Here is a 26520-nt window from a genome sequence, read left to right as displayed (position 1 = left end):
TTTTGCAACACCATCTTTTTCTGTAAACAGATACAATTTCTCCCAGTGGGGGTTCAACTTAACCAGCGAAGTGATTGTTAGAGCTGATCGTAGTACTTTAAACGTTGCACAGTCGGCGCGAATTCCATAGGCACGCTGCGGCCCTATTCAAACGTGCGCGCGCATTTCCCCTCCCTCACCTCCCTCCCTACTCTGCGACCTTGCACCTGCTCGCGAGCACGGGCCTGAGCAGACGCGAGTACTCGCGCTCAAAACCAGCCAGTTGTTAAGCCCTGATCTACGACGTCCAGTGATCAGACAAGCAAAGGCACTCCACCTGTGCTGTTGCATTTCTGTCACTGCTGCATTTGTTCAAGTTGCCGCATCCGGTATGTGACTCTTTTATCGGGAAGTAGACTATGGTCGATATTCTATAAAAGATTACCAAATAAATCTAATGTTTAACGAAATCAGAATTCTACTTACTGTATGAAAACAACCACCTCGCAAAATATACACTGTGGTGGGAACGTGACAAGATGTCTCTACTAAATGTTGACATCATATGGAACCTTATATCTATGCGAATATGAAGCTGATAAATAAGTAATTTTGGGAGGAGACCGTTTGAAATAAATTCCAGCCGTTCAGGAGCAGTCTTGTACCATACGATGCGTGTTATATTCTCTTTGTTTATTGTACATACATACATATACATATCGGCGATCACTGACCCTTACGATAATGCGCTGACCTTACAATGTTCCTCCATAGATGGTGATCTTGTGCATTTTGGATCCAGTTCTCATGGACACCCAACTGCAGAAGGTCCTCCTGCAGTTCATTCTCCCATCGCTTCCTTGATTCTGAAATTGGGAAAGTTCCATCAGGTTTTCGCATATGCACAGCTTTAGGCTGGCACATTTCTGGCCTTCTAGCAATGTGCCCTTCTAGGCTTATTCTCCGCGCTTTCATTTTATGCACGATGTTCGGTTATCTCATTAGGTCGTACAGTTCCTGGTACTTTCAATGTCCCCGTTCAGTGTCCCCGTGTGTTCTGTTCGAGAATTGGTACAAAGATCTTTCTCATGATTCTCCGTTGAAAGATCAGCAGGTTCCCTTCATCCTTTATGTGGTGCTTTATGTTTATGTCCCATACAACAACAATGGTACTATCACTGCATTATAAGCTTTAAGTATGGCCTTAATTAACAGATTTTCTTTTTATAATATTATTTGCTTCAGACTAAAACAAATTTTAGACCTATTAACAATATTATTTAGGTTATTATGCCTGTTGAACCAGGTGCCAAGATAATTAAAATTTTACACTTTGATTATATTCCGTATTCTGACCTCTAATGGGGATATTCTGGATACTTCTATCATTTCAATCTTCTCCATATTAATCCTCAGCCCAATCTTACGGGCATTCTTTGCTAAATCCTCTACGTTTCTACCATCATTTTCTTTGACTCTGCTATGCCTACAATAACCCAACAGCTGTTTTCATTCATTTAAATTCACCCCTTTACCTTCTCTTTTCATTTCCCGAATTTTAAAAGCAATGGTGAAGTGGCATTAACGCGTCTCACACCTGTTGTGATGCTGATTTCCTTGGATAGCTCGCCCTGGTGTTTCACCTTCGCTTTTGTCTCTGCTGTACACACTGTCACCAAGTAAATTAAGTTCCTTGGTATGCCACACTCCCTCAGGATGTTGTATATACTTAAAATGTACATACGGTCATACACCTTTGAGAAATCTACATACGTTACCAGGAACCAATGATTGAATTCCCAGTAAATCTCCCAGATTTGTCTCATGGTGAAAATTTTACCCGTGGTTGACCTTACTGCCCGAACTGTACTCTCCAAAAATATCTTCAACAAAATGATACAACTTTTCGAGAATTATTAATGTCACCACTTTGTATTGTACACTGAGGGGCAGTACACTGACAAGGCAGTTGTCAATTGACAGTAGCAGAATATTGTTGAATGGGATTATCTGTCCCACACACTAACTTCATCAGCACGCCAGGACAGCCGCGGGTGTTGGAACGATGCTTCCTGGATGCAGGGAGATGTGCCAGACCTGTATCAAATCCACCCAGCGGATTAATGAAGAGAATCGGTGTGCTGGCCAGCCTGTATGTGGTTTTTAGGTGGTTTCCTACATCCCAATAGGCGAATACTGGGCCGTTACCCATGTCCCTCCTCATTTACACTATTAGCACCCTGACTCTGGGCAGCATGTGCGGATGACAAGACGCTAGAAAGTTTTTCAGATATGTTTAAGCGAACTATGACAGTGTAATTACATGTTTCCTTATGCGATCAGAATCAAAAAGCGCCTCAGCTGTTTAGATATTCCATACACCATCTTGTACCCCATAAATTATTTAAATAAACAGTATTCCTCACGTCTAGATTGTTTAAGTAATATTCCATACACTGAAATCGACTTCCAGCCAAATGGCCAATCAATTGAGTGTTTATCACGTCAGTTTCCAGGTGGGGGAGGGGAGGGCTGGAGCGTTTCCCAGAGGGGGAATTAAAAGTATGCTCCCAGGGGGATGGGTATGGGTGGGGGTTTCTTGGGAAATCACGTAACCGAATAATAGGTTAAGGACCTGTCAATCAAAAGGACAGATTATCCCCAGGGTGTCATAACCCTGTTAGCAGAACAATAGGTTAAGGACCAGTCAATCAAAAGAGAACAATAGGTTTGGCCCTGAAGTAGGCAACACACACTAACAGCGCTTGTGCTCTCCTTGTTGCACTACTTACTCACACTTTCGCATGGGTTAACGCAAAATGCAGATATATGGGCTCCATGAATTCCGTCTCAGAGAGAAAGAAGTGGTGACAGGAAAGTGCATCTGCTACCTCTTCCACTAGCATTGCCCAGTCGAGACTAAGATGCCGATCCCATAAAGACTTGAGATAAAAGCCTGGAAACTTCATCCGTTGCACGCTTAAAATTCACGACGCGGAAATTTATTTACGTTCCACCTTGCGCTGCGTGTGATCTCCTCGCACGTCGGCAGCACGAGGGCCCGCTCTCCCAGAAAATTGTCTTGGAGCCCCTGACTTCCACTCCACAAATGTTTTGGCGTGGCTTTGCTTGTACTCTGCACGTGCTAACCAGCTCTCCTTAAAACGACGTAATGGCCTGTTTGCAAATATTTGCCAATATAAGATCGTGTAGAAACAGTTTCTAATAGTTAAGCTCACAGAAAGGGCATTAAATTTAGGTACACCTCATCACGTGTCGCAGGGTAAGTTGACTGCCTCGTTAGAAGTCGTGGCGCCTTGCATCGCTCTATCTTTCAGAAATTGTGTATTCCCACTTTTCCTTTAAGTATGTCCTCTCAGTCATCTCACATTATTTCTCTTTGTGCGAAAACAGGGACCGCACGTTCTTGCTCAGATTCCTATTTTCGTAATTTCTCACTGCTGACCGTGCATTGCTGAGGCGCTAATTTGGAAGTGTCTGTGATTATTTGTTTCTCCTTTAGTACACCATAGACAATGTATGTAAATGAAAGGCAAACAAAGTCTGTTGTTCTTCACGAGGTGCCTCTTTGTAACAAAATTACGAAAGAAATGTGGGCCAGTTAGCGCTTGCTTTTCGCCATGATGAGGTTATTTGCATGTGAAATAATGAAATGCGATGGGCGGGCCCCTACTGTCAGAGGATTACTGACAGCTGTAGTTAATGAGCTATGAAGAATAATGTAGAGGTAACGAAGTTGTACTTGGTGCACGCAAGAGGTGTACAGAAGCCTCTTACCTTGGTCATTAATTAATCCAGGAAACAAATGTGAATAGTTAGTTAAATTGGTGCAAGTATCTTGTGTCTCCTAATAGTCTAAACACGGAGTTTTCCTTAGTAATTTTCAACTGGTGACGCGAAATAATCTCTTCAGGAATAGCAAGTACCCGGAAAAGTCCTTTAGAGGTCACGATATTTTGCGTGGATATCCTTCAAACTTTTAACAACAGTACCGATTATTGTTAAATGTTGAACATAATTTTTCCTTTTCTAGAAATTAAACTAAGAGAACAGAGCGCATAGCTAAGATTCACAAACATCTAGTCCTAAAAATGAGAAACTGTCCCATATAGTCAAAGAATTAGCAACTATGTGCGATATAGATATCCAAACAGTAAGTGTAGGAATATGACTTGAGAGTTCTTTTTAATTTCTGATGGATCCTTCTTAACAAAGGATTCCAAAAATAAAACAATTTTCAGTCGAATTTCAGAGTAGGGACTGTTACAATTGTGGTACATGAGACGTTTGAAAGTAATAATGTGGTAATGTGAGACAGAAAGTTGAAGTCAGGAGCTGAATGTAGTTATGGAAGGTGAAATAGAAAAATGAGTTATAATCGTGTCCGGCTCGCTTTACAGTCCTTATCAGTTAAGCAATGAATGTAACAGGAGGAGTATAGTAACAGAATTGCTCTAGGCGAACCCTGCATCATTTGGAACCAATTCAAAAATACTGTTGTCAGGATGAAAATAAATCTCACTAGAAAGAGTTAAAGTGACAGAAAAGTAAAGATAGAATTGCACAACGTGTAAAATTCCGAAAGTAAGTAAGACTTGGTGTACTGAATTGTGCGAGAGAAATTGTATTAGAATCTTTGTAACTGAACTAGAGGAGAAGGACGACAAAAATGTTTCCAGGATTCTTCAGTATGTTTCAACTAGTAACAGCAAATGTTGACCTCAGATATCACAACAGAAGAAGCCGTCCTCGTAAAATAGCTTGAGAGATACTAAGTTGCTAGTTCAAATACAATGTGCTTAAAAAAATTCTGTTTTAGAATTTCGAAGCGAAACATTCTGATGCAGGCATAACCAGAAGAGAATAGAAGCTTTCGAAATGTGGTGCTACAGAAGAATGCTGAAGATTACATGGGTTGATCACATAACTAATGAGGAGGTATTGAATAGAATTGGGGAGAAGAGGAGCTTGTGGCACAACTTGACTAGAAGAAGGGATCGGTTGGTAGGACATGTTCTGAGACATCGAGGGATCACCAATTTAGTACTGGAGGGCAGCGTGGAGGGTAAAAATCATAGAGGGAGACCAAGAGATGAATACACTAAGCAGATTCAGAAGGATGTAGGTTGCAGTAGGTACTGGGAGATGAAGAAGCTTGCACAGGATAGAGTAGCATGGAGAGCTGCATCAAACCAGTCTCAGGACTGAAGACCACAACAACAACACAACATAACCAGACATCAATATTGCTTCGATCTATCACTTTTTAGTGCTGAGTGGTTTTGTTGTAGTTGAAAGGAACAAATAAGTATAGCTATCAAGAACACATTAGGTGGGAAACTGTCAATGTAGTTTGTTGAGGTATGTTTTCGGGAGATGTACGCAGTAGGTTAGGTAAAGAGGCTGCAACAACGTGATTCAATTTACACTGAAGGGTTATTGTGAAGCTCAGAATTCTTAACGAATGGCTGGATGGAAGGTACCACTACCTCTCACGAAATACTGTTCATCCAATCTGAGACACTGATTTTTCATGTCATCCGTAAAACAGGTAGTATACATTAAACATTTCATTAGTAACAAGAGGAGAGAGATTGGGGAATATGCAAAGGAATACATACAGTTTTTCCTCGCTCAGTAGCAATCGAAAAGAAAGCTTCTAGAAGTGGTAAAGTTCAGTTACTTGCGAAGTACATATGTGTGTGTTAAGAAGAACAAAAAGTCTGACCCGAAATAAGCTGTAGAATTGCTTGCTAGGAAACGAAACCATCAGTCGACGTCAATATAATAAAGCAGAATATGCGAGAGAAATATGAAAATAATTTGAAAAAGCAATTAGTGACTCACAGTGACCGATGCAAAACTATCTACATGCATCCCACACAGGCCGTGTTGTCCAACGCAACAGACAGCGAGATGTATCTTGCTGATTTCGACATCAAAATGATAACAAAATAGATACCCCCCTTCCACAAATTCTCCTAATAACAGCAGAAAAGTGCAGAAAAATGTAGCTGTAGTATTACTGTGTTAGTTTTGACAAATAAAGGCATTTTACCATAAACCGCATATATCTGAAACTAAACACGCCTCAAGATGAGGAAAACAAGCTCGAATTGCGTAACGTTATGTTAAAACTGAAAATAACTGTAGCTGTGACTGTGAATTTAAATTTTTCCCGGTAAATTGAGTATTTCTAATAAGTTATAAGCTTACAACTGTTCACATTTCACGATATTTTTATTGGGCACCTACCACTCATCCTCAGGTGAGCCATCCAAGGCATTGGTAGTGAGCGATGATTGGAGGAGAGTCTGAAACTTCTTCCTCAAATTACAGTGACTGGTGGCATTACAACACAAATAATTACTATGTGTTCGTTAAAAGATAGCGACTATTGCGAACATCTGAAAGTCCACTCAGATCCCACAGATATTGATACTTATTCACAATGGCCTATAGCACTTGTGTACTCCTCTTTTCTGATGATCGCATATTAGTCTCTGCTCTAAAATGACTTTTTTCTTGGTAAAATTATTAACTTGTGCCTGGTAAAGGGAAGAGCAGAAGTTAAATAACGGAACTTCTGGACTCTAAAATAACCGAAATTAGAAAAATTAGTCACTAATTAATGAGAGCTAATTAATATTTATGAACCAAATGACCTCCGTCAACGAAGTGTGGCAGTTCGAACTCACGTGTCGTATTCTTATATTCACGAGGGTGGTTTGATAAATGTGGTAAATTTCCATGAAGTAATGGAACACTTTTGTTGCACCTTAATAGCTGGTAACCTTGACTGTTCTAAAGATCAAATACAGAATTTCGATAACGTACAGCGCACAGTTCATTGCTGACAGCAGCCTGAATTGGTCGGTGTGTCGACAGCGACTGAAAATGGGGAAATCCTAGTTTCATGCTGTTATTAAATATTTCCATTCGAAGGTTGGACTGCCGCATAAATCAAAACAGAACTGGATGAAGTTCACGCTGACTTTGTACCTTCATTGAAGACCATTTACTTTGGATTGACAAAATTTAAGCGTAGTCACGCAAGCAACGAATGCGAAACGCACTCTGGCCATCCAATTGAGATTACCATAAAGCCATTGGCAAAAACCATAATATGGTAATGCAAGACCGCCGAATAAAAATTCGTGGCATTGCTGAGATTGTAGACACCTCAAATGAACGAGTGCATAACATCCTGCACGGAGAATTCGCTATGACGGAGCTGCGTGCGTGGTGCGTTCCACGATTGCTCACAGTCAACCAGTTGCGTATCCAGCACAACACACAACATTTCAGTACAATGTCTGGAGATGATTAATCGCCTCCGTAAGACTTTTGGAACCGATTTGTGATTGTTAAAGAGACCTGGATCCATAGTTACACATCAGAGTCAAAACGGCAGTCAAAACAATGGACAAGGGCTGGCGAAAGTGCACCGAAGAAGTGCAAGACCATTTTGTCAGTTGCCACTGCATTTATAAATTCTCATGGAATAATCCTCATAGATTACTTGGGTAATGGCAGAACGATAACTGGGCATTATTATGAGCCAGCCGGAGTGGCCGAGTGGTTCTAGGCGCTACAGTCTGGAACCGCGCGGCGACCACTACGGTCGCAGGTTCGAATCCTGCATCGGGCATGGATGTGCGTGATGTCCTTAGGTTAGTTAGGTTTAAATAGTTCTAAGTTCTAGGGGACTGATGACCTCAGAAGTTAAGTCCGATAGTGCTCAGAGCCGTTTGAACCATTATTATGATTTTTGGTCGTTTAAAACTTGCGTTGGCTGAAAAAAGCCAAGGCTGGCACGCAAAAAAATGCTGTTTCACCAGGATAATTCAGCGTCCAACAAATTAGCGATAACAATGGCAGAAATTACGTGAACTGGGCTTTTAATTGTTTCGTCATTCGCCCTATTCGCCAAGCTTAGTCCCATTGATTTCTACCTGTTCCAGAACTTAAAAATTTGACTTGGTTTGAAGAAATTTTCATCAAATGAGTTGCAGGAAACGAGTATTTTGCTGAATTTGACAGAACCTGTTTTCCGGATGGGACCAAGTGTATATCCCTCAGAGCGGACCGTGTCGAGAAGTAAGGTGAGGTGTTCATAATGGTTCAAATGGCTCTGAGCACTATGGGACTTAACATCTGTGGTCATCAGTCCCCTAGAACTTAGAACTACTTAAACCTAACTAACCTAAGGACATCACAAACATCCATGCCCGAGGCAGGATTCGAACCTGCGACCGTAGCAGTCCCGCGGTTCCGGACTGCAGCGCCAGAACCGCTAGACCACCGCGGCCGGCTGAGGTGTTCATAAAACAAACATTTCTTCATCAGGTTACCTTCCATTCAGAAGGCTGTTACACGCAGCGACTTGGAAATAATAGATTCCAGCTATCAGTCGTCCTCTTGAAATTTTATTGACAGATCTAGATTTCAGCTAGAAACTAGCCATTCTCAATACTAAGATTACAACAGGTACATAGTTAGACGATGTCATAAGAAAGTTGTAATTAATAGCTTAACTCATGTGGTTTGTATATTACATACCACTATCATTTTTGATCAATGCATGTAATGCTTGTTGGTCGGGCTTCATCCACACTTCATTGAATACTAATGTTTGCGGAAGGCGGGCTGTGTGGTATGTAATATACAGTCCATATGAGTTAAGCCATTAACTGCAACTTTTTTATGACATCATCTATGGACCTGTTGTATTCTTAGCATTGAGAATGGCTAGTTTCTACCTGAAATCTAGGTCTGCTAATAAAATTTCAAGAGGACGACTGGCAGCTGAAATCTATTATTTACAAAACATTTTCTCTTTCTTTTTTACCATACTTAACAGACCACCTTCATATATTTTAGTTTTCCCTGATTACGACGCCGCGCAGGCAAGGCTCTGGACTCACATATTGGAGGACCATGGTTCAGATCTCCGGCGATCCATTTTACCGAGGTTTCTCTAAATCGATTACGGCGAATGACGCGTTGGTTCTCACGAAAAGAACACGGCCGATTTACGGCCGACTTCCTTCCGAATACTTGCCCTTATCCGAGCTTGTACTCCATCTCTAACCATCTCGTCGTCGACAGAACGTTAAGCACTAACTAACCATAAGGCGGAATTAAAAAAAAAATTAATTCGAGAATATGGAAAAACATTAAGAGGAGCTTCCAACCAGAGCAAAATTATCTCCTCGCCTCCATTCTTTTGTCAAAAATCTCCCATAGGAAGAGTGTGTATATGGAGGCACACTTCGTGACCAAGATACAAATATTACGCTTGATAATTTTTATATGTCACATCTGAAAATTCGAGAGAACGTTTACTGATAAATACTGCTTATTTATAAGTCTCTAAATTTTGTTCGCAAAAAGCACATCGCCCTTTGGAACAGCGTAAGCTGGCGCCATTTTCATGACACTGACTCGAATTCGGGAGGACGACAGTTCATGTACAAGGCCGGATATACAGATTTAGGTTTCCTGTGATTTTCCTAAATCGCTCCAGGTGAATGCTGGGATGGTTTCTTTCGATGGGAATGGCCGAGTTTCTTCTCAGTCGTTCAAATAATCCGAGCTTGTGCTCCGTCTCTAATGACCTCGATGTCGACGGGCCGCTAATACCTAATCTTCCCCCTTTTCTTCCCTTCGGGATATTTAAAGTCCAATTCTAAACTTCCTGTTTTTGTTGACAGTGGCTTAAGGAAGTAAGAAAGAAGAAAGGCTGCCGGCTGTTGGCCGAGCGACTCTAGGCGCTTCAGTCCAGAACCGAGTTGCTGCTACGGTCGCAGGTTCGAATCCTGCCTCGGGCATGGATGTGTGTGATGTCCTTAGTTAGGTTTAAGTAGTTGTAAGTGTAGGGGACTGATGACCTCAGATGTTAAGTCCCGTAGCTCTTAGAGCCATTTGAATTTGAAGGGAGACTAGAACAGAATTGGCTGGCAAGTTAATGACATGCAGAAATCCATGTCCACAAAGAGCAGGAAAACTCATAGAGAAGCACTATCGTCAAACCAAACAGCAGTCTTCTTCAACTTGGAAAAAAAAAGGTTGACGTGTGCATCTCGATGGTTGATAAATTTACGAAAAATTACTGGTCGTTTTCTTTTAAGCTCATTGTGTCTGCTCCTCAAAGTAAATGTAAATTAGGGCCTGCCAGTACCTTTAGTGTATAGAAAAGAGATTCCCGTCCTATAAGTAGTATTCGAGAATCCGAAGTTGTGTGGTTGTTTCAAACGTCGTCATTGCTCCCTATTCAACTAGAAGAAGTCGAAGACTCTGACCGAAATGTTGTGAGACCTTGCTCTTCGGTTTAGCCACCAGCGACCAGCGCTTGTGGATGCTCGGATCCAGGGAGTGGGGGTGGGGCGTTTGGGGGTGTGGACACCCTCCTCAAAGCAAAACCAGTATGCAGCAGCTGACGTAAATTGTTGTAAGGATTATATTAAAACATTTTATTGTTATTATTGTTAAAATTGTAGGCAAGTTAACTAATTGTTCCGTCTCTTCTTGGTAGAACAATATAATTATAAATGAAAAGCACAATTTGTTTATGTTCTACAGAATTAATGCATTTTGTTAACCGGTTTTCGCCCTAGACGGCCGTCATCAGATTTTGACTGGCTATCGTCCTCAAAGAACGAACCATATTGGCGAACGGCATTGAAACAAGAGTGAGGCACGAACATAGGATGAATGTCATCTTTGGTGGTGCGGTGGCAATGCAATTAAAAAGAGAAAAGTTAAGCAGGAAATGAATATAAAGGGAGGAAACCAGAACAAACATCAACACTAAACTCGAGAAGGAAAGGTGTGAGTATGACAGTTTAAATTAAATTAGCAATTTTATTTTATTGGGATTGTTAATTTAATTTAAATTGTTATACAGACACTGTTATTTCGAGTTTGCTGCTTACGTTTCTTCTGTCTTACTCTCTTTATACTAATTGACTGTTTAACATTTAACTTTTTAATTCCATTACCACTGCACCGTCAAAGATGACATTTACCCTGTGCCCGTGCCCCACTTTAGAGTAATATCTGTTTGAATGTCTTTGAAGAACATTGCAACTACTTTGACGACGATAGTAAGTTTGTTTAAAGTCTGGTGATGGTTTCTAAGCCGAAAACCGGTTAACAAAATAAATCATTTCTGTAGAACATGCAAAACACTGTACTCTTTATTTATAAAATTTTAGGCACATGTACCATGCCAAATTTGGGGGAGGGGGCATGGCAACTTTATTTTTCGGGGGGCAGAGGAGACAGTCAAAAACGTTACTAACCCCTCCCCCTATAACGATACACCAGATAAGGTCTTGCATTAATCGTACAGCATATTGTGGAACACGGCAGTAGGTGTAGAGTTGAACTCTGCTAGAACAGATTGGATTGGCAAGATTAGGAATCAGGATGGTCTTTGCGAATTCAACGAAGAAAGGAATATAGGAAAGTACCGAGAAGGAGACAAAAGATTTGTTAAGACATCAGGAAATAACTTCCATGGTAACAAAGGGAGCTGCAGAGGGTAAAAGTGGTAGGGGAATTGAGAGATTGGAATACATTCAACAAACACAATGGCAGAAGCAAAATCACAACCCAAAGAAGGAGTTGTGCGACATAAACTAATGTTGATATCGTGTTTCTAGATTGAAAGTTGATGTATACTCAAATTTCATGCCAGTCACACAAGAGTAGCAATAGTAATTCACTATGAGGATGCAAATCCGGTTTGCTTTAAATACACACTGAAACTGTCGTGAAAGATAGTTACGTTTGAGACAGGACGTGGTGAGTTAACGTTAGTCAAGAATACCTTTAAGGAGACAAAGCACCTGTCTGAGTTTGAACGAGGTCATGTATTAGAGCTACGACTAGGTGGATGTTCCTTCTGCGATACTGCAGACTTGGCAGGAGTGTAGCCACTGTACATGACTGCTGGCAGCTGTGGTCACAGGAATCTACGGTCGCAGGAACACCGGGCTCCGGACGGACAAGTGACACTTCCGAGAGGGAAAACCATCGTGTTCAGTGTATAGCTCTGGTGCATCATATTGCATGTGCAGCAGCAATGTGAGCTGTAGTAGCACCACAGTGACGCAACGAAATGTTGCAAATTGGTTACTTCAAGGACAGCTCCGAGCGAGATGCAATGTAGCGTGCATTCCACTGACCCCAAACCGCCGCCATTTGCTGGTTCTGATAGGTGCCATTGACGGCCGTGTGCCGGTTAGAAGGAGGCCAGATGAGCGCCTGCATCAACTTATGTGCGTGCTAGACCTACTGGACATACACCTGGAGCTATGGACTGGGGCGCGATTTCGTATGACGGCAGAAGCACTCTCGTGGTTATTTCACGTTCCTGCCTGCAAATATGTACGACCACCTGGTGTACGACCTTTTGTGCTGCGATTCATAAACAGCATTGCAGGGGGTGTTTTCCAACAGGATAATGCTCGCTCATCGCTTTTGTAACCTTACGTGCTCTACAGAGTGTCTACAAGTTGCCTTGGGGTGCTAGATAACCAGACCTGTCTCCAATCGAACACGTATGAAACATCGGCGGACGACAATTCAAGCCTCATCCATAAACAGCACTAACCTTTCCTGTAATGACCGACCAAGTGCCACAGGTGTGGAACTCCATATTATAAACTGACACCCGGCACCTGTACGCACAATGCGTGAACCTTCGGATGATTTCATTCAACATTATTAATGTACCAAAATTTCACATTTGCAATTGCATAAGTGCCGCTTACATTAACCCGTATCAAACTTCCTGGCAGATAAAAACTGTGTGCCGGACCGAGACTCGAACTCGGGACCTTTGCCTTTCGCGGGCAAATGCTCCACCAACTCTTTTTTTTTTTTTTTTTTTTTTTTTTTTATAATGAGTAGGTGGAGACTAAGGCGGGCAGGGGTCGGAACCCGAGGCCTGGCCGCGATGTCTCCCCCCTCCCGTCCCTGAAGCACTCCCTCAAAGTAGTTTTTTGATTTATTTTTATTTTTTATTACTATTATTATTATATTTTTACCAGGAACATGGTAAATGAACAAAGGATCTTTATTGGTACAAACTTAAATACAACAGAAATGCCATCCTTCCGGCGAAAATAACACAGGGCAGTACACTCGTACAAGGCGAACAAGTTTTTTTTTTTTTGTATGAACAAGGTGTGGGAAAAAGAGAATAATAATACTGATGTAAGCTAAGAGGTGTCAAGCAATATACAGTGGAGTGGGGGAAAAACCAGTGTGTTCTGGTTTAGTGCATAAAAGAAAGGAGGCGCGTGTCCATGCGCCTACTTCACTGTGGATTACAATATAGAGAGTAGCACGGGGAGTCTCAGACGTCAGCAGGGGGGACGGGAGTGCTGTCGGCGTGTCGCACCATCCAACTGAGCGGGGGTGACGTGAAGATCGCATGTAGGTAACTGGCGAAGAAGGTGCGGTAGCGCGGTCGGTGTTCGACTGCACTGTGGGCGGTTTGTAAGTACTGCCAGAAATCAAGGCGTGATTTGTCGCCAGCATTATACATGTAGGTGATCGTCCATCCCTTGACCCATACAATCGCATGACCAACTAAGCCACCCAAGCACGACTAACGCCCCGTCCTCACAGCTTTACTTTTGCCAATACCTCGTCTCCTACCTTCCAAACTCTACAGAAGCTCTTCTGCGAACCTTGCAGAACTAGCACTCCTGGGAGAATGGATATTGCGGAAACATGACTTAGCCGCAGCCTGGGGGATGTTTCCAGAATGAGATTTTTCACTCTGCAGCGGTGTGTGCGCTGATATGAAACTTCCTGGCAGATTAAAACTGTGTGCCGGACCGAGACTCGAACTCGGGACCTTTGCATTTCCCGGGCTAGCGCTCTACCATCTGAGCTATCCAAGCACGACTCACGACCCGTCCTCACAGCTTCAATTCTGCCAGTACCTCGTCTCCTACGTTTCAAGCTTTACAGAAGCTCTCCTGCTTCAGGAGTGCTAGTTCTGCAAGGTTCGCAGGAGAGCTTCTGAAAAGTTTGGAAGGTAGGAGACGAGGTACTGGCAGAAGTAAAGCTGTGAGGACGCGGCATGAGTCGCGCTTGGGTGACTCAGTTGGTGGAGCGCTTGCCCGCGACAGGGAAAGGTCCCGAGTTCGAGTCTCGGTCCGGCACACAGTTTTAATCTGCCAGGAAGTTTCATTATCGGCGTACACTCCGCTGCAGAGTGAAAATCTCATTCTGGAAACTTAACCCATATCCTTCGTGTGTTAATGGCCTAAAAATGTTACCTACAAAAATGTATTCTCGAAATTGCATTGCTCCACATTATTTATCTTTAGGTGTTGCAATTTTTTTCCGTCAGTATAACTGAGGACTATGATTTGAAGAGCTATTCTGAGATGGAGACGTAGGTGACGAATTTGTTGCGGTCCTCATGAAACCAGTCAGCAAGTTGATAACTCAAAAAAGAAAAGAGGAGACTGAGAACGTGGAGTGCAGAGTTTGAGGAGGGTGTGGGGCGAGTTAACCCAAAAAAGAAAAGAGGAGACTGAGAATGTGGAGTGCAGAGTTTGAGGAGGGTGTGGGGAGAGTGATGTGGGAGACGGCGAGTGCATCCGGCTGCGTCGCCGCCCCTGCCGCTGCGGCTGCCGCCTGCTGGCCCCGTGTTGCGCGACCGCCGGCCGCCCTCATTGATTTTCGGACGCGCCACGTCGCTCCGCGCAAAGAAGCAGGGCGGGGGCCGGCACGCGGCTTTAATCGGCCCGTGATTTGTTTGCTCGCTATCTGACGGCCCCCAGCGTCGCTGTCCGCGGCTGCCGCGAGCGTCGCAGCGCCGCCGCGCAGTTATCTGGCCGCAGCGCCCGCCACTGGCAAATAATGCCGTGATGTAGCGCGCACCTCCGCTTCTCCGTATGTGCCTGTCCTCGCTCTTTAATTTGCTTCGCTGAATCGGGCCATTAATACCGCTTCTGACTCGTGTGAACGTGAGCTAGAAAATCGGGGGGGGGGGGGGGGGGGGGGAGGGGGGTCACAGAAGCATCAGCCTAATATTGTCGATTATTGAAAAACGTGTGGCCCGGTGGCCAAGTGGGAGTACTCCCTTCGGTGTTACAGATATTGCAGTTCTAACGATACATGCTCGATGGTCAAGGACGACATCAACAAACGAAAAAAGGAAAACAAAATAAAAGGTAAAACAAAAATGGAAAAAGTTAAATGAAAAGGATGGAATAGAACACTTTTAAAATGTAAAAATAAAAATATATCATATAAAAGATAATAAATAGGAAAAACGAAAAAGGAAAAAAAAAGCAGTGAAACACAGGACACGAAGAAACAAGTATGAACAAATATTTAAAAAGACTGTGTAAGTTTCAGGTTACAGATACAAAATTCATCGACGGGTTCCTCAGTCGATCTTAGGGATTTTTACATCTTCATCTACATTTATACTCCGCAAGCCACCCAGCGATGTGTGGCGGAGGGCACTTTACGTGCCACTGTCATTACCTCCGTTTCCTGTTCCAGTCGCGTATGGTTCACGGGAAGAACGACTGCCGGAAAGCGTCCGTGCGCGCTCGAATCTCTCTAGTTTTACATTCGTGATCTCCTCGGGAGTTATAAGTAGGGGGAAGCAATATATTCGATACCTCATCCGGAAACTCACCCTCTCGAAACTTGGACAGCAAACTACACCGCGATGCAGAGCGCCTCTCTTGCAGAGTCTGCCACTTGAGTTTGCTAAACATCTCCGTAACGCTATCACGCTTACCAAATAACCCTGTGACGAAACGCGCCGCTCTTCTTTGGATCTTCTCTATCCCTCTGTCAACCCGACTTGGTACGGATCTCTCTCCCCCCCCCCCCCCCCCTCCCCGTGTTATCGTTTCTTTCCTCTGTGGCAATGATTTGTTAAGGGGGAAAATGCTACACAGCACCGCGTTTCGCATTCCGAGCTAAACTGTAAGTTACTTGAGAACTGGGTAGGTTCAGAGGTCAGGAAGAGAACTACAGCTCTGCTGGAACAAATGTAGATACCGATGTTTCAATGACACCTTGAAGATAATGGTCATGATCTATAGTAAACAATCTATTTACACCTCTTCAGTTTTAAATCATCAGGTTTCTGACGTACGTAGCTATTTGGAAGATAATGGAGAGAAAACAAGAGTTACGAGCGCCTTAAGTTCGCGGCACAAAAATGACATTGGGTACGGAGTGCTGACGCTGCTTCAAATCTTAACCTTCTGTCATGGTAGAAGAGACACTATCCAGGCGTTGTGAGCTCTAAGTATGGCTAATGAATTTAACACGAGGCTTGTATTTTGCCGACTCGTAATTCAGTGGCTATCCTCGGCAAAGTTCAGACAAAATTATTTCTGAATCGAGAAGGAATTTCACGTACACAACCGGGTCGATAAGGCACAAGAAAGGCCAACGTGCGGCCTGTATTATGCTTTTAGTAGTTCGAACAAGACGACAGGCAAACCATGAGTAGTCAGATCGCAGCCGTTTGTCACACCGTCGGGAGTAGCACCCTATCAGTGAAGGGAAGAAGCTGATGAACTGGGCAACGTTACTGCATGAAACAAAACACAATTCCCGTAAAGTAATCACTATCATTTGTAATTGGCTGAAAACCCCGGCGTTGCTTGGGTCCTTATTTATCCGAATATTTATCCGAATCTTCTATCACTCCATCGCCTCTTCACTCCTTTCTCTGTCCATCTCTCCCTACCCCTCGCTCTAATCCATCCCCCTCTCTGTCCATCTTCTGCTCCTCCCTTTCTGTATTCATCTTCTCCCCTCCATTCTCTCTTTGTCCATTTCTTCGTCCCCCCTCTCTCTGTCCAATTTCTCCTTGCTGCATTTTATCACCACAGTATTTCTTTCCAGATAGTTCATAATGTATGTATCATTGATTGAAACCGATCCAGGGTTTAGGAGGAGATGTTGAACATATGCTTATGCGACGTATATTGCACACTGTGATACCGCGTCATAATGTAAAAAACTGCACTGTATAGTATACACATACTATAGTGTTTTACATTATGACGCTGTCGCATTCTCAGAAAACCTTTACGTCAGCTGACTCTGGCCGCGTAAGCCACTCTGGCTGCGTAAGCCTATGCAGTTACGTATATTTGTACACTTACGTGTCTGCATTTTTGCTGCTTTACACCTCGCGATTGAAAAAGAGGACGTTAAATTTTTCTGTGGTATTCGGCCGCGTGGCTTGATCTTAGGTCTCAAAAAAAAAAAAAAAAAAAAAAAAAAAAAAAAAAAAAAAAAAAAAAAAGATTCAAATGGCTCTGAGCACTATGGGACGTAACATCTGAGGCCATCAGTCCTAGAACTTAGAACTACTTAAACGTAACTAACCTAAGGACATCACACACATCCATTCCCGAGGCAGGATTCGAACCTGCGACCGTAGCAGTCGCGCGGTTCTAGACTGTAGCGCTTAGAACCGCTCGGCCACCCCGACCGGCGGTCTCGAAACACTTTGGTAAAATTATTGGCTTGCTGCACTGCTCATTCTCGCGACTTGGGTGAAACACTGAACAGCACAAATAAGAGACAAATTGGGCTTCCTACTTTTGAAGGTATTCGAAGTCAACAAAATGTATGAAATAAATTCCACCAGATTATTTTCGAACATTTCCAAATGACACCTTCTCATCCAAACATCCTCAAACCTAATGGTAGGCCTGTTAAGGAATCCTATTCCGACAGTATTTTTATACAAATAAAAAGTCGTCTATCTAACAAATTTGGTTGAAACTGTTCCAGATGTTTCTGAGTTATGTTTCAATGCTACCCCCTTTTCATTCCCAGCCATATGGGATTTAGGTGGTTCTTAATCCGACAGTGCTCCTTTACAGATAGTAAGTAGCCAGTAAAACGCCGATTCTTTACAGAATCGCACTTAAATGTATAAAACAGTTTCACAGTTCTGATTACACATGAGACAATGTGTTAAGTATTTGGCTGGAAGCACGCAAGCGAGAAAAAGTTTTGAAACTATGTTTAAAGTCGCTAAGTGCTCTCAATATCAAATACTGGAGGAGTACAGTCTGGGTAATTTGCGCTCCGCTTTAAGAAATCCTAGTTTTTGACGCATCTCAATGTTTGTGACGTCATATCTCTTGAACTATGTGTCATACAATAATATAATTTTGCAGAGACATTCAGTGGTGTAAGTGGATACCGCCTGCGAAATTTGCTGCGAATAGAGGTAGTAATAAAAAAGTAAGAAATTAAAACGTCATGCCTGATGCGGCAGTTTTACTGCACGAATAGCGAAAATGTAATGAGCTATACATTTTTTACTTTCATCATATTTTAGGGACGTCAGCGAGAAGAAGTTTAGTAAAGGTTTGAAATTATTTGTAAGGTTTGTTGCATGTCGCTAAATGCTCTCAATACTGGATTAATATAGTCTTGGTATTTGCCAGCAGTGGTGTTACTCCCACAGCACTTCTTTATAGATAACAGTTGGTATGTGTACCAAGTATGGTTGAAATCTACCCAGACGTTTAGGAAAGGATTTTGAACATACATACATACATGTTGATTGTGTGTCGAGATTACTTTTACGAATTATGTAACTTCACCGTCGTTGTTGATGACTGCTAAAGAATAAAGTATATAGTCTTACGGCGTACCTTCTATTAAGTTTACTTTGTTTTTGGATCTAAATCAGCAAAAAACAACGATACTCAACTCTGAAAGAGGGAAGAGTAAGGTCCGAAGTCTCGCCGCTATGACGTCATTAAAGGCGGAGCAGAAAATCGAACTGGACAGTGATTGGAAATGAAATCGGTTGTATAACTTCAAACGAACCTTCACGTCATCTGCTTCTGATGATTTAGTGAAACAGCGGAAAGCTTAGATCTGGTTGCCGTAAGGGGCTCTGAACGACACTCCTCCCACATTTTGAACTGTAAAGGCAAAGCAGGAGCGTTAGCAGAGATGAGGCATGGCGTACATAATAGCCACATCCTACACCTCTCACATACGTGCTTTTGTTTTCGCGAAGTTTGATCTGCACTGTTGTGGTGCTCAGAGAATCTAATTCTGGATAATCCTAGAAATAATCATGCATAATGTTAATGGGACTGAAAATGTGGGAAACATGGAACTTCAGGAAACATTCCGCATCAGTCGCAAAATTGAGTTAATCAGTGGACTCTCACGTAGGAAATGGCTGCTTCATTCTGAGCAGCATTCCAGTACTTAAAAAGTGTCACCTAAATCACAGATAATTACAACAAAAATCAGTTACATCATGATTGGAGAGAATGATCCAAAATGTTTTCAGAAAATATGTGTGTGTGTGTGTGTGTGTGTGTGTGTGAGAGAGAGAGAGAGAGAGAGAGAGAGGTAGAGAAGGACATTACTGAGAGCAAGATAGTCCATAATACAACGCGTTTTTGCAAGATGAACATACGTTAATGATTCATTGATACTGGAAACGGGAAAAATCAAGACAAAAGTATAGCTTTGTTCACTCGAAGAACTTTAGAACGGATCAAGTCATATTTTTCAAGTAGCATTCATTTTACTGAGCAGGCACTACAATTATTCTGAGTTATGTATCTCATGTTTTCGACTTTCCCAAGGAATTCTCATACTTAGTAGTGCCGTGCTGGCCTTCTCTTATTTTGTGGCGTTAGGAAGTATGCGAGGGAAGCACCAGAAGAAATAACCAGTTAGTGCGACAGCGCCCAGGAAAAAAGTGGTAATGATAGTGGCACCAACAAGGGTGAACTCTAGAAGCAGGCCAACTCGTGAATATTTGAAGCAGGTCTTCGGGAAAATTGTATTTTATAGCTCTACATACGTGAGAAGAGTAAAACAGGACGAGAAGTGGAGGACGGTACAAAGCAAAAAGTTTTTCTCTGTGATATACTCTAAGGCTTAATTCTAGCAATTTTTCGAGGTTTTCCTGTATTTCTTAGTGTCAACACTCTTCTATTAGCCCACTGCATGGACAGAAGATAAATTCCGTCTACAACAAGCTTGTGGTTTATTGCTAGAAGCCACTCTTCCACTCTGCGATATTCTCTACTGTTCACTGATGTTTGAGTAATCAGAACTTCTATAACACCTGTAGTTATTATCCGCAGACGTCTACGTTTTATGTCAACTGTGAATACAATGCATGTCGTCGTACAAGTAAAGCCGAATTTACTATTCAGCGGGTAATTTGCGGTCCCGCTCTAGCATGTAATGCACCACTATTCGCCGCATTACAGCACGATGGCACTAAAGTTGTTGGTCTAGTTAAGCGTCGAATCAACAATATATTGTAATAATTGGAATGATATAAATATCGCAGTAAGAGCATCATGTTAGTAACTGTAATTAATTTCCATATAGTTACAATGAACATCGACCTACGCTGGGATGACGATTTTCCAGGAAGTTTATTTCTCTTAGACATAGCCAAAGTTGTTCCACATTTTATTTTATGCAACTTTATCTGAATACCAAGAAAAATGCGTGACTCCTTTATAAAATAAAATTTGCACAGTTTCTCTTTACGTTGAATTTAAAATTTTTCTTTTCGGGTCACACTAACTTTACGAACTGTCTGCAGTTTACTGAAAATCCTCATCGCATAGACACAAAGATACTGACGTTGAGCCATAACCAATATTAATTTCTGAAGCCAATTAAATATTAGTGTAGCAGGTATTTTATTTCGTTTTTCATTGTGATATGAGTTAAGTCACTTATTTTATATGATATAGCTACGAATCAGAACAAAAATATGGAATTCAACATGTGTGCTTAATCTACGAATTAACTTGCGTTGTTGAGCTCATCTGACTGCTCTACAGCGCTGGTATTTTGCATTCAACTTCTTTGACTGATTTGGGCCCTAGAGTCTAATATTTTCCTTTCTTTGGAGTCAAAATCTTGAGCGAGTGTGGTGTTACGTATGTCTGTTTTACATGAAATCGTTAAATAAAGGTGACGCTGGAAGCATTAGTGGTTACAAGATAGTAATGTGATACGTCACAAAACACCTGCGACTCGTCGAGCGATTGTTCTCTCAGCGCATAAATGCTTTCTGGGGTTTTCACTATAGTTTATTTTTTTCCTTTTCTCTTGGATTCATTATGGTATGTAGGTCACTTAACATTAAATGGAATTTGAAATTCCATCTCTAAAATTTACAATTCTAGCGACAGGATAGTGTCTTGGATAGAGGCTGTCATTCTGCCACACCTCTCATCCTTATGCACAAGGTAAAGTTTTTCACGATAACTCGTAATATAATAAATACAGCAAATCCGTACCAAAAGTTTATCAAAATAAAAAATTAAAAAAACTGAATTTAGGCACAGAAAATTGTGTCAATAGAACTAACACATACACAATGTTCTAAACAGCGCAGTACTAACCGCGTACGTTTTACACAATTATTTTGAGCTTAAAGTAGTATCTATTCTCGGATAGTATAGCACAAATGCGCTATATTCAGGCGATGCGCGATGCCACTACAATCAAAATGTCTCACAGAAATGTTGCTGCAATTTAGTAACTGGAGTAAATGTATTTATCTTAATATAAATTACATCATATGCCCATACTATAAAAATGTAGAATTTTCGGTTAAAGGGAAAACAAACAAGGTGAAATTGTAAAATGAAAACTGTTTTCTAAGACTGGCAGAGGATTCCTCGTCGGAAAAGATGCAATATATTCTTTTAAAAATGACGATCTTCACGTTTTCGTCTGGCTAGATACTTGACCTCAAATGCCTCTCAGTATCTTATCGAATCATGGGTTTTCAGTTAACAGAAGATTCAGAAAGGGAACATTCTTCGGATGTGACGCAGAAGTTAAGTCACCCACATCTTACTCGCAAAACTTTGAAATGTTTGAAATAGAAGATCATTCTTCCCCACCGTAACTGCTCCTAAATGAATGCATTAAGCCGGTGACAATTCTTACACTGACTGACAACACTGGGGTTGCAGTAAGTAAGAATAAAACAATTAGCCCATGACGGTACGGTTACACAAAAGAACTCCGCACATGTGCAGAACGATTTTGCACACCTGGGAGGTATCAAATACAATGGCAAACCAGATGAAATCTGCACAGGTCTTCTTAGTCCTGCGAAATGTGTCGCACACTGGTTCTTACTCAAAAGACAGTGCTTAGCAAATCTTCTGTATATTTTTTACTGGAGATCATAATTCTTTGCGTAAATACAACGAGGTAGTACATCTGTAGGCTACGCAATGTTTTTCGGTATCGGCAAATGTTTAGTTTTTGGTAAAGCTTCATTCTAGGAAGTTCTAGTCTACAGTGTATGTACAAAAATGGCTCAAATGGCTCTGAGCACTATGGGACTTAACTTTTGAGGTCATCAGTCCCCTAGAACTTAGAACTACTTAAACCTAACTAACCTAAGGACATCACACGCATCCATGCCCGAGGCAGGATTCGAACCTGCTGCCGTAGCGGTCGCGCGGTTCCAGACTGTAGCGCCTAGAACCGCTCGGCCACACCGGCCGGCGTGTATGTACATAAAGACCATTTACCAACTAGTCGTAAGCCATCACAAGTGCGTTGCAACGACCTGCAAGAACGTATCTTCAACGAGAAGAATAACAGTTCTTACTCATGTTACACGCTGTGTTTATAACAGTGTGTATAAAAAAGCTGTTACTCTCTTCTCAGCAACAGTCCGTGACAGGATTCCAGACTCCTCAGTATATATGAGCTTCCTGCGAAAGCACATGTGCAGATGTCTTTTCCCTTAGAGAACTCGTTGCATACAGAAAGTGTCTTATTCGATGTAAATATTTTCTCTATAAGAGTCGAACGGTGAGTTGAGCAATATAATTGACAGATTTTGCTTAGATACCCGGGAATAAGCTTTCATGCAGAAAGAGAGGCCTTAAACTTTTTGCTGCTCAGTACCATTTTGTTCCATCGACAATTTGCTTTTGACGGGACATTGTTCTGTAGAATCAGTTCGAATGCAAACCCGATAGGCCAATTAGCGTCACTGTGCCACGCGAAGGAGTTTGCCACACCTCGTCGTTTCGACGCAACAGTCTGTCTCTGTTAGGAAATACTTCATGCGTGTCATCTTGTATAGATACTAAATAAAAGGAATTGATGACGAACTTATACATCACAGCTTAATTCGCATATTAGCAAGATGTTTGTCTGAATAACATCTATAGAAGGAAGATAAATTCTTGCGTTAATGGATCGGACAAATACAAGAAACTCTGTAAAATCAATTTAACGAGACGCAGCGGACAATGATAAGCATTGACATTCTTGGGCTTAGTTCTTCATGTTAACTGTGTCGGTCTGTTTCGCAAAAACCGAATTTTCACGGCATCTTTCTCTAATCAGTATTAAATGTTAGCTGTATGGGATACTGTGCTTTAACATACGACAGAAAATAATTAGATGGTCTGCAGTCGAGCTGATGATTTGGAACTACGCCACGTCTAAAGCAAACTGTAAGTGCAACGTAATGGACATGAGTAATGCTAACCCAATAGTGTACTGTTGGCGACACAAGCTGGTGAGACCAGGGTTACGCCAGCTGTCCACAGAGTGGCTGTCAGAGGCAGCAGCGACGCACGCAGTGCGTGTTGCGTGTGCGTGAGCGTGCCGGCTACTGGCGGGAGGCCAGGGCGGGCGCAGCCGTCGCTTGTCGCGGTCACGTGACCGCTAATTGCGGGGCGCGATCTCCCAATCCTGTGGCACCCGGCGCGTCGTTTCATCGTAATGAACACTAATGAAAACGTTTGCTAATCTTCCGCTCAAAATGCAACAATTGTTAAAATGAAGGGGAAACGACTAAAATCCAGATAGTGATACAGAGGCATGTTTTCCTCCAGAATAAAGGGAATCTGACTTTCGATGTGCGTGACACTGTACCGCTATTCCGGTGTAGGGGATTAAGTAATGTATGCTTTACTGTATCGCTTGTGCTTGAAGATTTTTCGCGAACATGTCTCTAATCACGCCTTATTTCCTATTGGGGAAGAAATAGTTCTTTCTTAAAGGCTTCAAACTGATGCGAAAAGAGATTTCTTGTACTTTTTCGACATGTAAATTGCAGAGAAGAGACCTGAAAGTTTGATGCGCTCCACGCGAAATAACCGTCAGAGGATACAGGTTTATCTGCGTTTGACTGGTATTAGCTGACTGATTCGAAAAAGCATTTAGTTTATGTGGACAGGAAATACGCTGAACCCAGACTAGATCTTGGTGAGATGCAATTAACCGCTTTGGCCGTCATGGGTCCAATTATATCACGTAATGTCAATGAACAGAATCGCCTCAATTAACTTGTTGATAAATCCGGTTTCATACTGTATGAAGAAATCTGAAAGTCAAGGAAGTGCAGGATACCAATTATGTCAAGATTTCTTGAGGCATGCAATGAATATTTTTGGTTGAACTCCAGAAGGTCCGCCGTCGGATCCCGTCGTCCGCAATGCAAGACGAACGCTGGCTGTGACAGCGAAGGGCGATGACAGAAAGCGGTCTGGCTTGTAGGGAGACTGTTGGTATTCCGCTGAATCGGTTAGAAGAGCCACAGGCCAACTTAAATAAGTGTGACCGAACGGCATTTCAACCCTGCTGCTCTTGAGTACGAATTAATCGTTTTAACCACGACGTCACCTTGCTCGGCAATCATGATCTAGGTATGCCGTAACTTTCCAGGCGGCTCGTAATGACATTAGTTTAGCAAACCCACAGCACGTTGCTTCAGTCTACCCAGATACAACCACCGATGCTGCTGTTTTGAACGTCTTTTCGTAGATACGTGTAACGTGACATGAGACATTTAATACGTGGTCCACAACTGGCAGTACACTGGTTGCGTTTAGTGATTCATTTAAAATCATTTCGTTTCTCGCGAGGATCTCCAGTGACGGGTGTCTAAGGTATCGAACGAGACAGCTCGGTGGGTAAGATAATCGATACGTTTTTGATAGGTGCAAGCTTTAGATGCATCTGGATATAAGTGTTACTATTTGAGTATAATGCGGGATTTGTTTCTTCAGAAGGCCATGAACTAAGACTTTTTCTGTTGCTTGTTCTTAACCAATCCGAGATGGATTGCGTCTCTAGGAACCTCAGAATCAACAGGACATTAAACCTTCGTCATGCTTTAATATGGTCATCTGGCCTCTAATGCGCAGAGCTGAATTCGAAAGGCAATAATTCTTCACTGAAGAACAGACGACGAATATGGGCATATAAGAAACACAAACTAGAAACCGGCGCCGTTTGGAGAAGGCGACGAAAGGAATGATCCGGTTGATCAGATTTTGCATCTAAAGGAAACTATACGAAATTTTGATGAATAGAAAGGCAGACACGAGTGGCAGATAAATTTTAGTGGCGTTGTAGGACGATGATAACGTGGAAAAGGTTTTCAGGTCTTCTCGTTTTAGACAGCGGCTTATGACTGTCATAAGAAAGGTAGCTAGGTGACTGACCTGAGCCGCTTCGCCTCGTCGATGAAGGGCCGCTTCTCCATCTCGGAGAGCAGCTTCCACTCGGCGCCGAGCCGCTTGGAGATCTCCGAGTTGTGCATCTTGGGGTTGTCCTGCGCCATCTTGCGGCGCTGTCCGCGCGACCAGACCATGAAGGCGTTCATGGGCCGCTTGATGTGGTCGGGCGCGTGCTGCGGCCCGGCGCCGGCGCCGCCTCGCTGCTGGCCGCTGCTCATGGCTGCTGGCTGTGCCTCTGGCTGCCCACTGCCGCCCTGCCTCGCTGCCAGCCGGCCGTCGTGGCGCCGCCCCTCCCCCCCACCCCGCAACGACCCCCACCCCTCCACGACACGCCCACGCGCTGCGCGGGACGGCCCACAACATGGCGCCGGCGCCTAGCCACAGGTGGCCTCTGCACGTGCGCCCAGTCGCCCAGCGGGCGCCTTCGTATTCAGGTCCTCGTTGTAGACGTTACATCTCCTTCTCGTCCTCGGTTGGTAGCTCACTCGTCAGCGGCTACACAGTATGTAGCTACACTTCATCAGGATCATCATAATCGTAGTCTGACAATTCACAATCATTGCTGGGAAAATTTCCTCCCTCAGTTATGGATTTTTCCATTCACTACAGTCTTCTGCTAAACATCCAACTTTGCTTCTGCTTATTTTCTTATGTCATTTACCAAACCTGCATTAGTGGTTCACTTCGCTCTAATTTTATATTTGGAATGAAGTAAAAACTTATTACACCTTCTGTTATGTCATCTGTTCGCCTAACTGCTGCCTCCCCCTCCCTTCATCAAATACGGTATTCTCTGTCTCAAATGTTCAAATCTACATCTACAATCACACTCCGCAAGCCACCCAACGGTGTGTGGTGGAGGGCACTTTATGTGCAACTGTCACCTCCCTTTTCTGTTCCAAGCGCGTATGGTTCGCGGGAAGAACGACTGTCGGAAAGCCTCCGTTCGCGCTCGAAGCTCTCTAATTTTACATTCGTGATCCCC

At 42.8% G+C, this 26520-nt stretch overlaps 1 protein-coding gene across 1 annotated transcript in view; it reads right to left on the bottom strand.

The window, feature by feature from the left end:
- Window positions 1-25753, bottom strand: part of LOC126456195 (transcription factor Sox-21-B-like) — a 193824-nt gene extending 168071 nt beyond the window's left edge. The window contains exon 1 of the mRNA XM_050091948.1: window positions 25521-25753. Within this exon, the coding sequence (XP_049947905.1) occupies window positions 25521-25753 (233 nt within the window). The remainder of the gene's footprint in view (window positions 1-25520) is intronic.
- Window positions 25754-26520: the final 767 nt, after the last annotated feature.

This window comes from Schistocerca serialis, chromosome 2 (assembly GCF_023864345.2).
Source record: "Schistocerca serialis cubense isolate TAMUIC-IGC-003099 chromosome 2, iqSchSeri2.2, whole genome shotgun sequence".
Lineage (NCBI taxonomy): Eukaryota > Metazoa > Arthropoda > Insecta > Orthoptera > Acrididae > Schistocerca > Schistocerca serialis.
The sequence above is the reverse complement of the archived record's forward strand: the minus strand, read 5'-3'. Positions and strand labels throughout refer to the sequence as shown.